Raw genomic sequence first — 16190 nt, 5'->3', positions numbered from 1 at the left:
TAAGATCTCATCATAGACATGGGTGGAGTTCCTGTATTATGCTAGCAAAGCACTAAAGAGCTGGATTTGGGGCTGCAAGGCAGACAATTATTCAGGATTGTACAACTTGATGTTGAAAGAGCACCTGCTTGATATTTGTTTTCCAGAGTAGCATCAACACCTACTTGATATTAAGCTTTATGACCCCAGGAAGTTTTCTGAGGAGGCAGACATCTGGGTCAGCACCAGAGTGTCCAAGAAGGTACCTGGTGGGGACTCCAAAAGGGTTGGCCATGGTTCCCACCTGAAGGAAGTCGGGGGAGATAAAAAGAAGTTCTCTCAAGGTCCCTAAAACAACTCTCAGGGGAAAGGTTAAATTTCCAATCTGGCCACCAGAAGAACAACTACCCTGACATGAGTCAGCAGCCCAAAACACTCAATTGCTGTGCGTGTGATTTGAGTATTGACACTACAAGGGGGATTCCAAGTGTCCAAAAAGAGCCTAACCTCTACTGGAGGAAAGGGGTGGTGAGTATCGTGCTGGAGCAGGAACTTTTCCTCGTTAATGGGGAGAACTTAGTGGGGTTACCCTGGTGCCCCTGGGTGACAATGTGATGGTTCCTAAGATCTATGTGCCATCTACTACAAAGTATAGGCAATGGGTCCCCATCAATGAGCAACGTGTTAAGGCTCAGAGAGACACAGGTGCCAGCATGATTATGGTAAGGAGTCTACTGGTGTCTCCAGAGCAGTTAATACCAAATTCATTCCCCCAGTTTGTGGAAGCTGACAACAGAGAGTTTCACTATCCAGTGGCCCTTGTACCATTTGAGTGGGGGGAAAGGTTTTACGTCTTCTGAGAGTTGCAATGAGCGATGCCATGCCTGTGGACTGATTTTTGGTAATGACATTGAGCACACTACATGGAAGGAAGTGGAACTAAAGGTACATGTGGAGATGTTTGGGTTCCCTTATCAGATCTGTGAAACCATGAGGTCCATGGCTGTCCAGGATGGGAGCCAAATAGGGCTGGAGCCTGGAGAAATGGCCCAGCCAGCTGCTAAGAAGGGGAAAGGCAGCGATTGTTTGTTTTGCCTTTTAAATTGGTGTGGCTATGAGCACAGGGTTTTAGTCTTACTCACACATTCACTCAAGATGGCGCCTACTGACATATATAGCTTGTTTCCAGCACTTCTCAACCCATGTCATTCTTACGCTTCTCGCTTCATGCTTCCCTGGAACTTTTACTTTTATATTAGTATACTTTTTTAAGAGCATTACATTTCACACACATTCGGAGTATAGTTATTTACATAGATTACACTGCATTACAGTTTGGTGTTCGCGTCTACACGTTACACTGAGGATATTCCATGCACTGTGTGTCCTCACAAAATGGCGCCTCTTGCCCGACACACTCTAATGAAGGGCTATGTATTTGATGTCCTCTTTCGAGGTCTACTAGGCATCACCTGTACGCTTTCCGTCACCTATTCAAAAACAGCCATGCACATCGCCTGCACAGACACTTTTTCGGGTCGGAATATGGCTTCATAAATTCTATTTGCCGTACTCTCTACCTAAGTGGTAAGCAGCATGTGCACCCTTCCATTATCGACTACATTTGTCTCTGTTACATTTACGTGAAATGATCTTTCAACATGTGGTTACATTCTTCCTACAGACTTTGAAATTTTGAAACTTATATGAAGTTGTTTATATTTCCTCTGCATCATATAGGTATGTTTCAGCAGGCACATGCTTACCACCTGTTCAGGCACAGATATCTTTTCCCTATTTTATCCAACGTATCACCGTATACACAGCGCCAACACTTCCGTTTTCTCATGTTTTGACGTACTGTCTCACCTCGCACCCTGAGCACTTTTTAAATCTTCGTGTTTCTCTATTTTTTGTTGCCACGACTATTAAGAACTTTCTATAACATTGAAAACACGCCTGTCACCTTGGTCACTCATGCTATTCATTTGCACTGTTTACGAGATTCACCGTTTAACGTGTGTGTTCACCTTAATACTGAATCACATTCATCCTTGCAATTGTCAGATTGGCACTATATGATATTGTGAAACCTTATACTTTCACTGGCATTGAAGTGAAGGGTCCAAACGCTTGATTATAATTATAATTAAAATGTTTTTTTTCTAGGATATACAGTCCCCTGATGAAGGGTCTATGACCCGGAGATCTGGTCGGTGGTGATTTTGTTCCAGTTTCTTTGCAGAGTTGGTTGGAGGTGGTTGATGGGTTTTGGCTTGTTGTAGGTGAAGTGAACGCAGCTCCTTCCATTCCCGGCCAAAGTAATCGAGAAAGCTGTCAACAACCAACTCGCCGCTTTCCTCGAAGCCAACAAATCCCTCGACTCCTCACAGTCTGGCTTCCGAGCAAAACACAGCACCGAGACCGCCCTCATCGCAGCAACGGACGACATTCGAACTCTACTGGACAATGGAGACACAGTCGCCCTCATCCTCCTCGACCTCTCTGCAGCATTCGACACAGTCTGCCACAGCACCCTTTTACAACGCCTCAGTAACATCGGAATACAAGGAAAAGCACTTGAATGGATCACCTCTTTCCTCACCGGAAGAACGCAGAGAGTCCGCCTTCCACCATTCAAGTCCGAGGCCACTGAAGTCATCTGTGGCGTACCCCAAGGGTCCTCACTCAGCCCCACCCTCTTCAACGTATACATGAGCCCCCTCGCGGCCATCGCCCGCCAACACAACCTCAACATCATCTCTTACGCGGATGACACTCAACTAATCCTTTCTCTCACCAATGACCCCAGCACCGCCAAAACCAACCTACACGAAGGAATGAAAGAAGTTGCCGAATGGATGAAACACAGCCGTCTGAAACTGAACTCAGATAAAACAGAAGTCCTCATCTTAGGTACATCCCCCTCTGCATGGGATGACTCTTGGTGGCCGGAAGCCCTTGGAAAAGCACCCATCCCGACAGACCACGCACGGAACCTAGGCGTCATCCTGGATTCTTCACTATCAATGAACAGACAAGTCAGCGCCGTATCCTCATCCTGCTTCAACATTCTTCGCATGCTCAAAAAAACATTTCGCTGGATCCCCACCGAAACCAGGAAAACTGTCACCCATGCTCTGGTCACGAGCCGACTGGACTACGGAAACACCCTCTACGCAGGTACCACCACTAAACTCCAGAAAAAACTCCAACGAATCCAAAACGCCTCAGCCAGGATCATATTAGACATCCCACGCAACGAACACATCTCTGGTCACCTGAAAGACCTCCACTGGCTACCCGTCAATAAGAGAATCACTTTCCGACTGCTAACCCACGCACACAAATCACTCTACGACATCGGACCAGAATGCCTCAACTCACGACTGTCCTTCTACACCCCCGCCCGCCAACTACGTTCTTCCAGCCAAGCCCTGGCCACTGTACCTCGCATCAACAAGACCACCATGGGAGGCAGATCCTTCTCATACCTGGCTGCTAAAACATGGAACTCACTCCCCACTCACCTTCGCCTTACCCAGAACCACCTAGCATTCAGAAAGCTACTTAAAACATGGATATTTGACAAGTAATCCTCCTCCCCTTCCTAAGCGCCTTGAAACCCTCTGGGTATGTAGTGCGCTATATAAATTCCTGACTTGACTTGACTTGACTTATCATGACGTATATGCATAACTTGACTTGCCCACCAAGGAGTATGAATGAGTGTTTTGGTCCTGACGAATGCTGAGCTGACCTTGGGCTCCTTAGCAGAAACATGTTGACCATCTTTGTTTGTTTGTCACCTTTGTGAGGACTTATTGGTTCAAGCTAACTCAACCAATCACCAGTCCATTGTTTTTTCACTGTTTTTACTAGAGTTAGAGCTACCTTCTCAATAAAATTATTGTTTGATGAGTAGCCCACACTCTTTTTAAATCACGTTTCTAATCACCATTTGAGTTTCTTTTCCTACTCTTGGGGACCCAATGAAGACAACTGGCTACCGACTTTTGCAGTTGGTGCCTGAGGGTCCTTTTTCTACACTAAGCACGTGTACCTTTTTACTACCTTTTTACTAAATTTCAGAACTCTTAGCCGGTATAAATTTCTATCTTGTCTACTTTCGCTAACTGGTTTTGTGTTTCATCCTTTACTGGTTGTTTGATTTTGTCTGACACTCTTATGTTGATTACAATAAATGGACGCAGACATATGCACATCAGTCTTGACCCTGCTCCCCGTGGGATCAGTCTAGTTCGAACTGCCAGGCCAGTTCCGCTCCAGACTGGAAACAAGTATCCTAGGACCGGTTTTGGGGTATCGCCCCTCATCAGCCTAGATAACTTGACTTTGATGGGATTATGAGCACAGGACCCATGTTTGGGCTTACCCATCTCACTTAGGGCAACAAATGCAAAAAGAACAAATGATCAACAGAATGCTGAACAATGTTAAACCCTCATCCCCAGTACAGGGATCTGGGCCTAAATCCATGTTTTCTTTGCTCAACACACCATCCCAGGTTGGACCCAGCCATATGCAAATCAGTTCTTACCCTGCGCCACCAAGGGAACAGATGAGCCTGAACTGCCAGGCCAGGTCCTCTCCTGACTGGAAACAAGCCTCTTAGACCGGTTTGGGGTATCACTCTGGATAGCTGAACTCCGGTGGCATGGTGAGCACTGGACCCACGTCTGATCATCTCCGCCCAAAATAGGACAACAAATGCAGAATGACAGAATGCTGAACATGTCAACCACTCACTGCAAGTACAAATATCTGGGCCTAAATCCATCATTATTTTGCTCCTCACATTATACCATATACAAATTAGTCTTGACCCTGCTGCACATGGGAACAATTCATCTCAAACTGCCAGGTGAGGTCCTCCCAAGACCAGAAACAAGCATCCTAGGACTGGTTTCGGGGTATCACCACTCATTAGCCAGGAAACCTTGACATGGTGAGCACAGGGCCCACATCTGGGCATACCCATCAGGGCGACAAAAGCAAAAATAACAAATGATGGGTAGAATGCTGAACAACGTCAAACATTCACCCCCAGTACATAGATCTGGGCCTAAATCCATTGTTTTTTAGCTCGCCACGCCATCCCAGTTTGGACCCAGTCATGTGCAAATCAGTCTTGACCCTGCCCCCCATGGGAACTTTCCAGTCCATACTGCCAGGCCAGGTCCTCCCCACACTGGATACAAGCATCCTAAGACCATTTTCTGAGTATCACTCCTCATCAGCCAGGATATGTTGACTCTAGGGTCATGGTGAGGGCATAACCCATGTCTGGGCATTCGCATCCAAGGGCAACAAATGCAAAGAGAACAAATGATTAACGGAATGCTGAACAATGTCAAACACTCACCCCTATTACAGAGATATGAGCCTGAATCCATAGTTCTTTTGCTCACTACACCTTTGCAATTGGTACCCAGCTTTTTGCAAATTATTCTTGACTTTCCTCTCAATTTGAGCAGTCAAGCTTGAACTCTCCAGACTGGACCGGAAACAAGCATCCTAGGACCTTGTCGCTTTTGCTCTGTGCCAAGCTACCAGATGGTCAGAACATTTGATCTTTTAGTGTGTATCTTGCTTACACTGGCTAGGATTGTGAATCCTGCCTGGACACTGTGCATACCTCTGCAAACCAGAACCCCCATTTCCTACATTTTAATATTATGTGTGTTGTTTTGCAATTTTTTTTAATTAACTATGTAATAAAAATTATTTTGATTCATTTGAGGTAAAATCCTGATTTTAGAGATTTAGTGTAAATTTGTTCAGGCACCTTAGATAACTATAACTGGTGAATTTCAGTGGTTTTGTTAATTTAAAGCTGTATGTTTTAACATACATTTCCATATAGCTATAACATCACTTTGACATTTGTTTTTTGTCAGTTAATTTACAAGGTCTTTTCCATGTAAAGTAAGACATAATTACAACTCCTAACTATAATGTCACTTTATTCTTTGATTTTTTGAGTGAATTTCCATTTTTGTTTTACGGAAAGTAATGTTATATTACCATTCCTGAAGCCAACTCCACAACGGCAGCAGGCCCTGCATCCAACCCATCCCAGGCTGCCAAACCCACACTATGCATGGATTTCTGACATGTGCAGCATGTTGTGGGTCTGGCGGGTCCTAGCCTCACTCAGGCAAACTTACTGACTTTGTCAAACAGGCACCAAGAAATAAAAATTGGGTCTATTGGTTTTTATCAAGGGGTACCCATAACAATATATATAAAGCTGATCTATCATCTTTTTAGCACACTGTATAGAGAGCCAGCTTCCTATGTGCTTAAATTTGAATGTGATCAAAAACCACAGAAATTCACTGAAAAAGCAAAGGTTATTCTGATGTAGTTAAGTCTGGTGATAATATCATAATATAGGTTGAAAAAAACAAAATAAAAAAACACAATGATTACAGTTATAGTTACGTGTTGAAATGAGATAAGAACCAATGTAAAAAAAAAAAAAAACAACAACACTCAAATTCATCTCTTATAGTTTAGCGCTCTAACTGTAACTTGGGTCCATCGTGCACTGCTTATGACCTCACAGATTACATCACTCGACATCTCAAATGATATAATTGATGACAAACAAGATTTTAGTTTTTTGTGGGAAACTTCTCCTGCACCGTTGATAGCTGGGGCCTTGAAGCTTTGCTACTTCTCTTTTGCTGGATGTACCACCTCCTCCCAGCTGCCACTCTCTGTCAGCGTCACAAATGAAGAAGTAACAGAGGGCAGAAGTGTGGCTGTCGGACAGACAGGAGCTGGGAACTTCCTCTTTCACAGGAGCAAGCCTGTCACATCCGCCCTGATTGCTGCACAGACACACATCAGACAGCACCGATCACAGACCTGCAGCAGAGACCCACAACAGACAGTACTGAAGACAGACCTGCAGTACAGACACACAAGGGACAGCACTGAACACAGATCTGCAGCACAGACCCACAAGGGACAGCACTGAAGACAGAGTTGCAGCACAGACCCACAACAGACAGTACTGAAGACAGACCTGCAGTACAGACACACAAGGGACAGCACTGAACACAGATCTGCAGCACAGACACACAAGGGACAGCACTGAACACAGATCTGCAGCACAGACCAACAACGGAAAGCACTGAAGACAGGCCTGCAGCACAGACACACAAGGGACAGCACTGAACACAGAGCTGCAGCACAGACACACAAGGGACAGCACTGAACACAGAGCTGCAGCACAGACACACAACGGACAGCACTGAACACAGATCTGCACCACAGACCCACAACGGACAGCACTGAAGACAGACCTGCAGCACAGACACACAAGGGACAGCACTGAACACAAAGCTGCAGCACAGATACACAAGGGACAGCACAGAAAACTGATCTGCAGCACAGACCCACAACAGACAGCACTGAAGACAGACCTGCAGCACAGACACACAAGGGACAGCATTGAAACAGAGCTGCAGCACAGACACACAAGGGACAGCACCGAACACAGATCTGCAGCACAGACCCACAACGGACAGCACTGAAGACGGAGCTGCAGCACAGACACAGACACAGATCTGCAGCGGAGCCCGTTCTGACCTGGTGTGAGGTTGGTCAGTTATGTTTGCTGAAGGCAGCGATCAGTGACACATTTCTGCCTGTCCTTGGGTGTGTTCCTGGTTATCCCTGGTTTCTGTTCCTGCCGAGAGACGCCCCCCTGGTGTCCAGGCTCAGCTCACCCTCGGTTCAGGGTCAGCTCAGGCCCTGGAGACGCAGTGACCTCTGGGGACGCTTCAGACTGGGGCCAGCAGATCCCTGGACCAACCCTGAGGGGCAGAACCCCTGCCCTGCAGACCAGTGGAGAGGCTGAAATACAGAAAATATTCACCATCAAGGGAGGAGCAGAGGAGCTGCAGAATGAGAAGAATACCACAATGGATCGCACTACTCATTGCTTTGGTTTTCATCTTCTCAACAGGTGAGAACTCAACTGATCTGTTTGTAGTTTCTTTTTTGAGTATTTTTCGTGTATGTGTGCTATTGTGCATAATTCAAATATGTAACATGAAGAAGTAAAACACGTAGGCGTGTCTGTGATGAATACCAGGTCCCTAATGACACCCAGTGCATCTAAGCAGCTCATTTATGTACAGTTTTATAAAGAGCAAATAATACTCGAGCATCAGAACGCTTTAAAGTACACATTAGGAAATACAATAGGAGGAGGTCAAGCAAGAGATTAGTTAAATAAACATCTGTAAAAAGGAAAACCAATCGAGATCACGTTTCTAAAGCAAATAAAGAACTGAAAAAGTTAATTTATTATGCATTTTTCAATCAGGAAAGACCTAATTACAAGTCTAGGTGCTATTTTTTGCACTCGATAAATAACACCTGTTATGAGTTTGTGGGGATTAAAATGTAGATTTTGGTGTTTAATGCACAAAAAGCAGACGTTTAATCCGCATGAAACAGTAAATGCCAATCAATGTCCCCTGTTCAATTCAATTAAACTTTATTTCGGCCTTTTAGACCATAAGAGCACTTATAAAAAAAAACATTCCCATTGTACATTTTGTCGAACAGTTGATTTTAGCACATGGTGGGGCACTTGACACGACTACATGATCCATTCTAAATACACAAGTTAAGAAAGCTAAATAGCTGCAAAAATACAATATAACGTTTTTACAAACAATAAAAGTAGGCAGAATAAAAACTTTTTAAAATTCTTCAGTCGCCTTCCTTACAATTACATCATGAACATTATTTGATATCCCCACCAAGTATGTACATTGAAGAGAGAACAATTCATCACTGTGTTATCACAATTAATAAAGTGCAAGTACAGGGTATATAAAAGGTTAACTAAAAAGGTACAATTTAGACTATTACAATTTCAAACCATTTTTTTTCTCTTATGGTATTCACAATAAATAGAACTCTGCTTACACCAAAAACCACCAATTGTGTAGTAACCGTCCTCAATATACGCTCAGCCTCTCTGCAGTGTCTAATGTTCATATTATTGCAGAGAGGTTTGATCCATTTTTTCCTCGGAGTGTCATATCGAGGGCAGAAAAATAATATGTGTAAGCCATCTTCCTTGACCTCATTTGTGCATAACATGCACTTATAACATGTACTTATTATCTTTATCATCACGATTACTACCCCATCTAGATTTGTTGGCATTTGTTTGTAAAACCCCATATCTAAATTTCAGATACAAGGATTTCGCAATTTGGGGGCATACCAGAAATGGTTCAAACTGAGCTGTGTCTTTAAATAGGAGGAATGTTGATGTTAGAGAGCCCAGACTAGAAACATGTAACAAGTTATCATTAATATAAGCCCAAAATGATGTCTTTACTATCTTGCTACATGCTATGGTCAACTCTGAAGTCTCCTCCCAGGAATGGAGTAACCCTATCTTTTCCAACCAAGTTGACACGTGTTTGAACCATGGAACAGCTTTAAATAGTCCAGTGTTCAAAACCTCCTGAAGGCCTTCTTTGTAATATAAAAGCTCCGATGTTGACCATACTCTTACCCAAAATAAGATGGGACGTAACAAAGCGTGATTATCAGTTCGCTTAAAATTTAGATCCATAACAACTGGAATCAAAGGTGTCCTGCACGGTAGAGATAATAGTTTCCGGAAGAAATTATTTTCTCCAACTTGAAAATTTAGTTTGCAATAAGGCCCCCTTATTTCTGCTCCATACAAGGCGGCTGATTTGCCTTAAATTTAAAAACCTCCATGGCAGGAGACACTGCCTTTGTAGTACTCCCCCCATGCTTTTTTAGAATGGGAGTAGAATTTTGGAGCAGGATTATTCTAGTTTTTTCCAGTTGTGGCTTCCAGGTCAATTTTGTATCTAGTGTGATGCCTAAATAATTCAAACTATGTACGTGCTCTAATCTCTGGTGGTTTAGCTCCAACATCTTTTTAAAAGACCTATGAGGATTATTAGACATGCATTTTGTCTTGTTGGAACTTATTTCGAGGTCCTTCTTGGTGCAATACGACTGGAAAAAGTTCATCAGGTTTTGAAGTCCCCTAGGGGTTTGCGAAATTAAGATAGTGTCATCAGCGAAAGGTAACGCTGGTATTACTTCGCCACCCAACCTAAGTGAGTCGTTTTTGCAACCTTCCAAATACTGAGGGATGTCATTTACAAAGAGGGAGAACAAAGTGGGTGCCAATAAGCACCCTTGTCACACTCCCCGTTTTACAGGCATTTCCTTGGTAAGTTCACCCCTCGGCCCCCATCTTACTTTGGCATAATTCCCTTCATGGAGCCTAATTATTTGGCCAAGCAGTTCAAGAGGCACCCCCAGATTTTTCAGGGAAGCCCATACCAAGTTCCTGGGTACCAAATCGAACGCAGCCTTTAAATCTACAAATATTTAAAGCATATACACATAAATCTGAAGACTTGATCAATAGTGCTAACACACCTCAAACCACCACACCAAACCCACCAGACAACCCCTTATCTCCACTACACACTCCAATGATCTCAATGGCGACACATTCCATCACTCTTACGCCCGAAATCCACATAACTCGCCTACATAGCTACAGCTTCCTATGCACCCCCAGTAAATATTGAACACCCCTTACCTACAATACCAGAGGCCCCTCTGGCTAACAACCTACCTTCCATCACTAACACTCAGGCCTCTTCAACCTTGCTGAGCATTGACACTCATAGTGAGCACTCCCCCCAACCTAGACCATCACCGGTATTTCAGATGTTGAGACATCATAAGACACCCCACTACCACATAGAACACATGCGACTCTCCGATAACTCCTGTGGCCCCAAGTTCCCTGCTTAAATCTACATCCCACCCATCCACCACCACAGTCCACCGTCCCACATCCACAACTCTTCCCACACCAACATCCCAGCCATCCACCCCCACAGCCCACCCATCACACATACTCACACCCGCAGCACCCCCACCATCCCCTTGCACAGTTTCCCCAAACCACATACCAAACCAGACTTCATTGCATGCATGACACCCATCGCAAGCCCCACACCCCACCTGTATCCACCCGACAGCCCACTCACCTCACACATTCACACCCCTACTAACCCCACTCACACCCGCCACAAACCTCACTCCAGGCCAGACTTCATTGCATGCATCTACATCCACGCCCATAACACAGCCACATACCCCTCCCGTACCCGCACAAAACTCCAAACTTTATGAATGATATCATTAAATCAAATAAAAGAAGAATTCCAAGCTCTCAATGATCGTTTCTCGAGACAATCTTCGGGAGCTCGAGTCACAAGACACCTCAAATCTAGCGGGTCAAGGAACCAATTAACAACCAACGCGAATCTCCATCGCCCCATCTGGCCCTCAATCCCCTCCTATAATAATTCATCCCGACCAATCAGAAGCTACAATCCTATCTCGGAGAATGATTTACTCTCTGGTGCGTTCCTATGATCCTACCCCCATGAAACCCCTCATTCCAGCCTCATCGCTGATCCCTACTATCCCCCCTAAACCGCATAGAACCACTAAATCAAACACTAGAGGAATCACAGCCTGTAACCTCAGAAGAATCCCAATCACCCAGGAACCTTCCTCAAACCTCATCTCACCCAAACTTAAATGTATACTCCTAAACTGAAGATCGCCCTCTAGATATGCAGCAGACATAGCCGATCTTATCCTCACTCAAGAACCAGACATGATAATACTAACCGAAACCTGGCTAAAGGAATCCTCCACACCAATCATTGACATTCTTGTACCACCTAATTACAACATCATCAGACTAGACAGAACTGATCAGTCGGTGGGAGGTATCGCCTGCCTACATCATAGTAATATTTCAGTAAATAGAGCCATTTCAAGACATATGTATTTCTGTCCTGTGAATACATATGTCTTGACATCACCAGTAATGACAAACCCATCTGCTCTCTGCACATCATCTATCACCCGCCAGTTGGGAACCTCACTTTCACCGAACACCTCATGGACCTGGTATCCTCAAACACGGGGCGACAAAAAATTCAAATATTCCTTGGAGACTTCAATCTCTACTGGGATGATCACAATGATACAGTGGTTAACAGTCTCAAGAACTTCCTAGTTGATCTAGACCTAACCCACTTCTGCAACTCCCCACTCACGATAAAGGTTAGATCCTGGACCTAATAATCTCTAAAAGAGACTCCATTCAACTAGAGTCGATCCAACCGTGTGATTGGTCACACCATCACATTATCAACTTCGCCATTAAGGAAACTGTGAAACTGACCTCAGCTCAATCCACAAGACCAAAAGTGTGGAAAAGAGACCTGAAAAAAATCAACCCCAACACTCTGCCATCCTCCTGTTACAACCGACTGTTACCCCCTGCCGGGTCTTCCAATGTACATTATCTCACCAATCATTACCTCTCTACCATGACCTCGATAATAAATGAGGTAGCACCTCTTCAATTAAAAAGACCCTCGATAAAAGATTCCAAACCCTGGTACAACGGAACACTCAATGAGGATAGGCGTTCACTCAGAACTTCGGAACATGCTTAGAGATCGATACCATACGCCAATCACCTCAAGATTCTCAGAACAGAGAAATGCATACTTCCGAAAGATCAAGCATACCAAAGCCGACTTTTTCAGCCTCCAACTTGACCAGGCAAAAAATCGTCCCCAAAAACTTTTCAAACTTATCAAATCCCAATCGAAGGTGGCTCTTCATCGTCCACAAGACATAACGTGTTCGGCAGCCAAACTGCCAAGAGTTCTACACCTTCTTCACTCTGAAGACTGACACCATCAAGAACGACCTCTTAATTGATCTAGCCTTACACGCGAGACCGCATCCAAAAAAAAAACAGCACTCCCAATTGCACCATGCCAACTCACATCAAAGCCTAACCGGAAAAACGAGGCAGCCTGGTCCTCATTTACTACCTACTCGGAAGAAAATATTGGCAAAATTCTCAGTACTCTGAACCCGGCCAATCACTTCACTGACCCGCTTTCTGCAAATGCAGTCAAGTCAAGTTTAATTTTATTCGGTTATCAGATAAAACAACCATGAAAGTACACGTATAAAATTTCATCATAATACAAAATATTTGTGCACTAATATAAAATTCATCATAAAGCAAAATATTTGCACACATAGTTAAAAAAAATACGATGAATTCATTTTCCTTAATTCATTTAAATAATTGTCTTTTGAAATCTAAAAACAGACTTAAAACAAGCAGACAAATATGCAACAGTTAAAATATTGTCCAATTTCTGAAGTTGTAAAAATGCAGGGCGACATTGTGTACATTCTATAATTTTCAGGAGGGGCACAATCAATGTTTTCCTAGGAATAGTGTAAAATCTACAGAAAAAGAGGATTTGAATATCTGACTGTTCTGAAAAATCGTCACAAGGGCTTTTGATTAGTTGCTTAGTCGAAGTATTCACAACAGGGAAGCTAATAGATCAATGTAACAGGTTTAGCCTGAAGCGTGTCAATAAAACCCTTTTTTTTTAAGTTGCTCATTTTTAACCTCATGCGCGCTAGCGTTATTCTGCTCGCACGCTGGGATTTTATGAAATGCACTTTACATGACGAGCTGGGCTCGGCATCAGCGTGCTAGGAGGCTACGCCATGACGAGCACAGCTCGTCATGAGTGTGGAAGGGGTTAACGTAATGTACGGTTGCATGTGAGCAGAGGTCAAAATCATTTGGTGTGCGACCACAGTTTTCTTTGCCAGGTCTGTGTTAGTCCTAAAGTCGCACAAATGCCTCATGCAAACACTTTTTAGTGATTTCCAGATATGTCACACATTCTTGTGGGGTCGTCATAATATTCCTTATGCCCTATTTTCATAAGGAACGTTCTTACATAAGTTAACCGGGCCACCCTCCCGACATTCTCTAGACTCATAACATCCATTAAAATAGAGCAGTTAACTAAACATTCCTCATTTGACCAAATCCTGTGCCACAGGAGTACCGGGGCCACCTTAATAATATCTTCAATATATGTTACCCCTAGCTCAACATGACTGACAAAGGTTGAAACACTATGAGGTACCCTTAGCAAGGATTATAGGAAGATATTCTCTACTACTTGTAGTTTTTTTTTCGTGTTTACATAACCCCAAACCCCTGCTCCATATGTAGCAACTGCCACACAGGTAGCACTGTACACAGTTAGAAGCTCCCTGATAGTTTTTTTGCCCATCATTCTACTGAAGGTTTTCATGGCTGTGATAGATTTGCAGAACAGTAATCTCCTCGATTGTATTGCGTTACCCCATCGGCCTACTTCATTAAACAATACTCCAAGATATGGAAATGTGGGGGTCTGTTCGAGAAGCTTAGGACCAATAAGTATTATTTTACCCTTTTGGTGCCGTCCCTGGCTGCATATCACACTAAAGGTCTTAGTGCAGTTAATTTTTAGGTCAAGTGTAGTCATAAAACCTGTAAATGAATTGACCACCGCTTGCATTGCCAGTGGTGTCCTGGCCATTAAAACTGCATTGTCAACATATAGGAGAGCAGGGATAGATCTTCTCCCAACAAGTGGCATGTCCCTGCCCTCCTCCAACAGAGTTTTTTCCAGACCATTAATGTAAGTAGTAAATAAAAACGGGGCGAGGACGCAACCTTGCGTACTCCTCTTGACACGGTGAATGGATCTGTGCATTCTCCACTCTTACCATACCTAACCTGAGCAGTGGCCCTCCTGTAAATTTCCCAAGGAAATTAATTATGTCCTTGTCTACTTCCAGGTTCCGAAGGACCAACCAAAGCTTAGTATGGGTGACACAATCAAAAGCAGACGTCAAGTCCACGAATGTTAAAAACATACGGCCACCCTTCGCTTTTGTATACTTTTCTAGCAATAAGTGCAAGTTAGGATATTGGTCAGTGGTACATAGGCCCTTCCTAAAACCGTATTGAAGGTCGCTTAATACCGACCGTTCATCTGTCCATAATTGCAATCTGTTTAAAATAACCCTGCCCAATATTTTAATGGTAGAGTCCAGGAGCGAGATAGGGCGATAGCAGTGACAACTCACTCTGTCACCTTTTTTAAAAATAGGAACTATTATGGATTCACACCATGAGGGTAGTAGCCTATAGGAACAGGAAGCATTAAAAAGTTGTGTAAGCAACGAGCCCCATAGATCCATGTTGCTTTTATGAAAGTCAACTGGAACGCCATCAGGGCAAGGAGCTTTGCCTCCAGCAATATCTCTTATACTCTTGTTTACTTCACACAGCGTAATCTCCAGTTCCAACGTCACCCTGCTCCCTCCAGCCTCTCTTCATTAGGTACCTGGTCATAGTTGGTCTTAGCACTATAAAGTTCTTCATAATGTTTATCCCATTCGGTTTCAGAAATCGCTATCTCGACCCTGGCCTTTGAGTTATCAGAAAATAGAGGATCATTTACCACTTTCCAAAAGGCAGCAGAATCCTTGTTCTGTGATGCCTCACACAGTTCATCCCAAGCCTCCTTTTTGATAGTGTCTTTCCTCAGCTTGAGGTTTCCTTCATACTCTTTTCTTAATTGTCTTACAAGATTCTTGTCTCTTATAGGGGCAGTCAGTGCACGCTTCAACTTAGTACAATTCTTGGTACAGAGTGTATCAAACCATCTTGGCCGGTGTACTTTTGTTTTGTTTTGTCTCTACCCATAGGGAATTTTTAATGTTTCCTGCCATGATTTTAAAATTGGACACGATAACTGAATCATCCACATTGTCTTCAAGACATTTTTCAATGTTAAAATTACATTTTTGGATCACCTTATTCAGGATGTCTTCGGGTACTATTTTACTCCATTTAAGTGTGTAACCATTCTGCCGATTGAGAGTTATATCCTGAGCCTCCTTAGTTGGGGCTCCTATTTTTGGGGGGTAGTTACCCAGTTGAGCGATCTTCAGGCTTAAGGGAAATGGTCACTCAAAGGATTGTCCAGAGTCTTAAAAGCTAACACCTCCTCGCCATATCTGGCTGATATCAATGCAAAATCTATGGTGGAACTTGCACACCTGCCATTAAATGTTGGCTGAAAAGGGATCTCGCTCCTGCCGATTCTATTTGCGAAACCCAAGTCACAAGAAAAAATAATCTCATTTAGATGATTCCCAGATGCAGTGTGCTCAAAATG

The 16190-nt window shown here is 43.6% G+C and overlaps 1 protein-coding gene across 3 annotated transcripts in view; it reads left to right on the top strand.

The window, feature by feature from the left end:
* The first annotated feature begins 6843 nt into the window (after positions 1-6843).
* LOC147726109 (uncharacterized) overlaps positions 6844-16190 on the top strand; it is a 263025-nt gene continuing 253678 nt past the window's right edge. For 2 of the 3 annotated variants that reach the window (XM_086960215.1, XM_086960214.1), the window contains exon 1: positions 6844-7981. In XM_086960215.1, the coding sequence (XP_086816341.1) occupies positions 7921-7981 (61 nt within the window). In that variant the 5' untranslated portion in view covers positions 6844-7920. The remainder of the gene's footprint in view (positions 7982-16190) is intronic. The other variant, XM_086960216.1, reaches the window with a different exon arrangement.

The sequence above is a fragment of the Lissotriton vulgaris genome, chromosome 3_1 (assembly GCF_964263255.1).
Source record: "Lissotriton vulgaris chromosome 3_1, aLisVul1.2, whole genome shotgun sequence".
Lineage (NCBI taxonomy): Eukaryota > Metazoa > Chordata > Amphibia > Caudata > Salamandridae > Lissotriton > Lissotriton vulgaris.
This window is presented reverse-complemented; position numbering and strand designations above follow the sequence as displayed.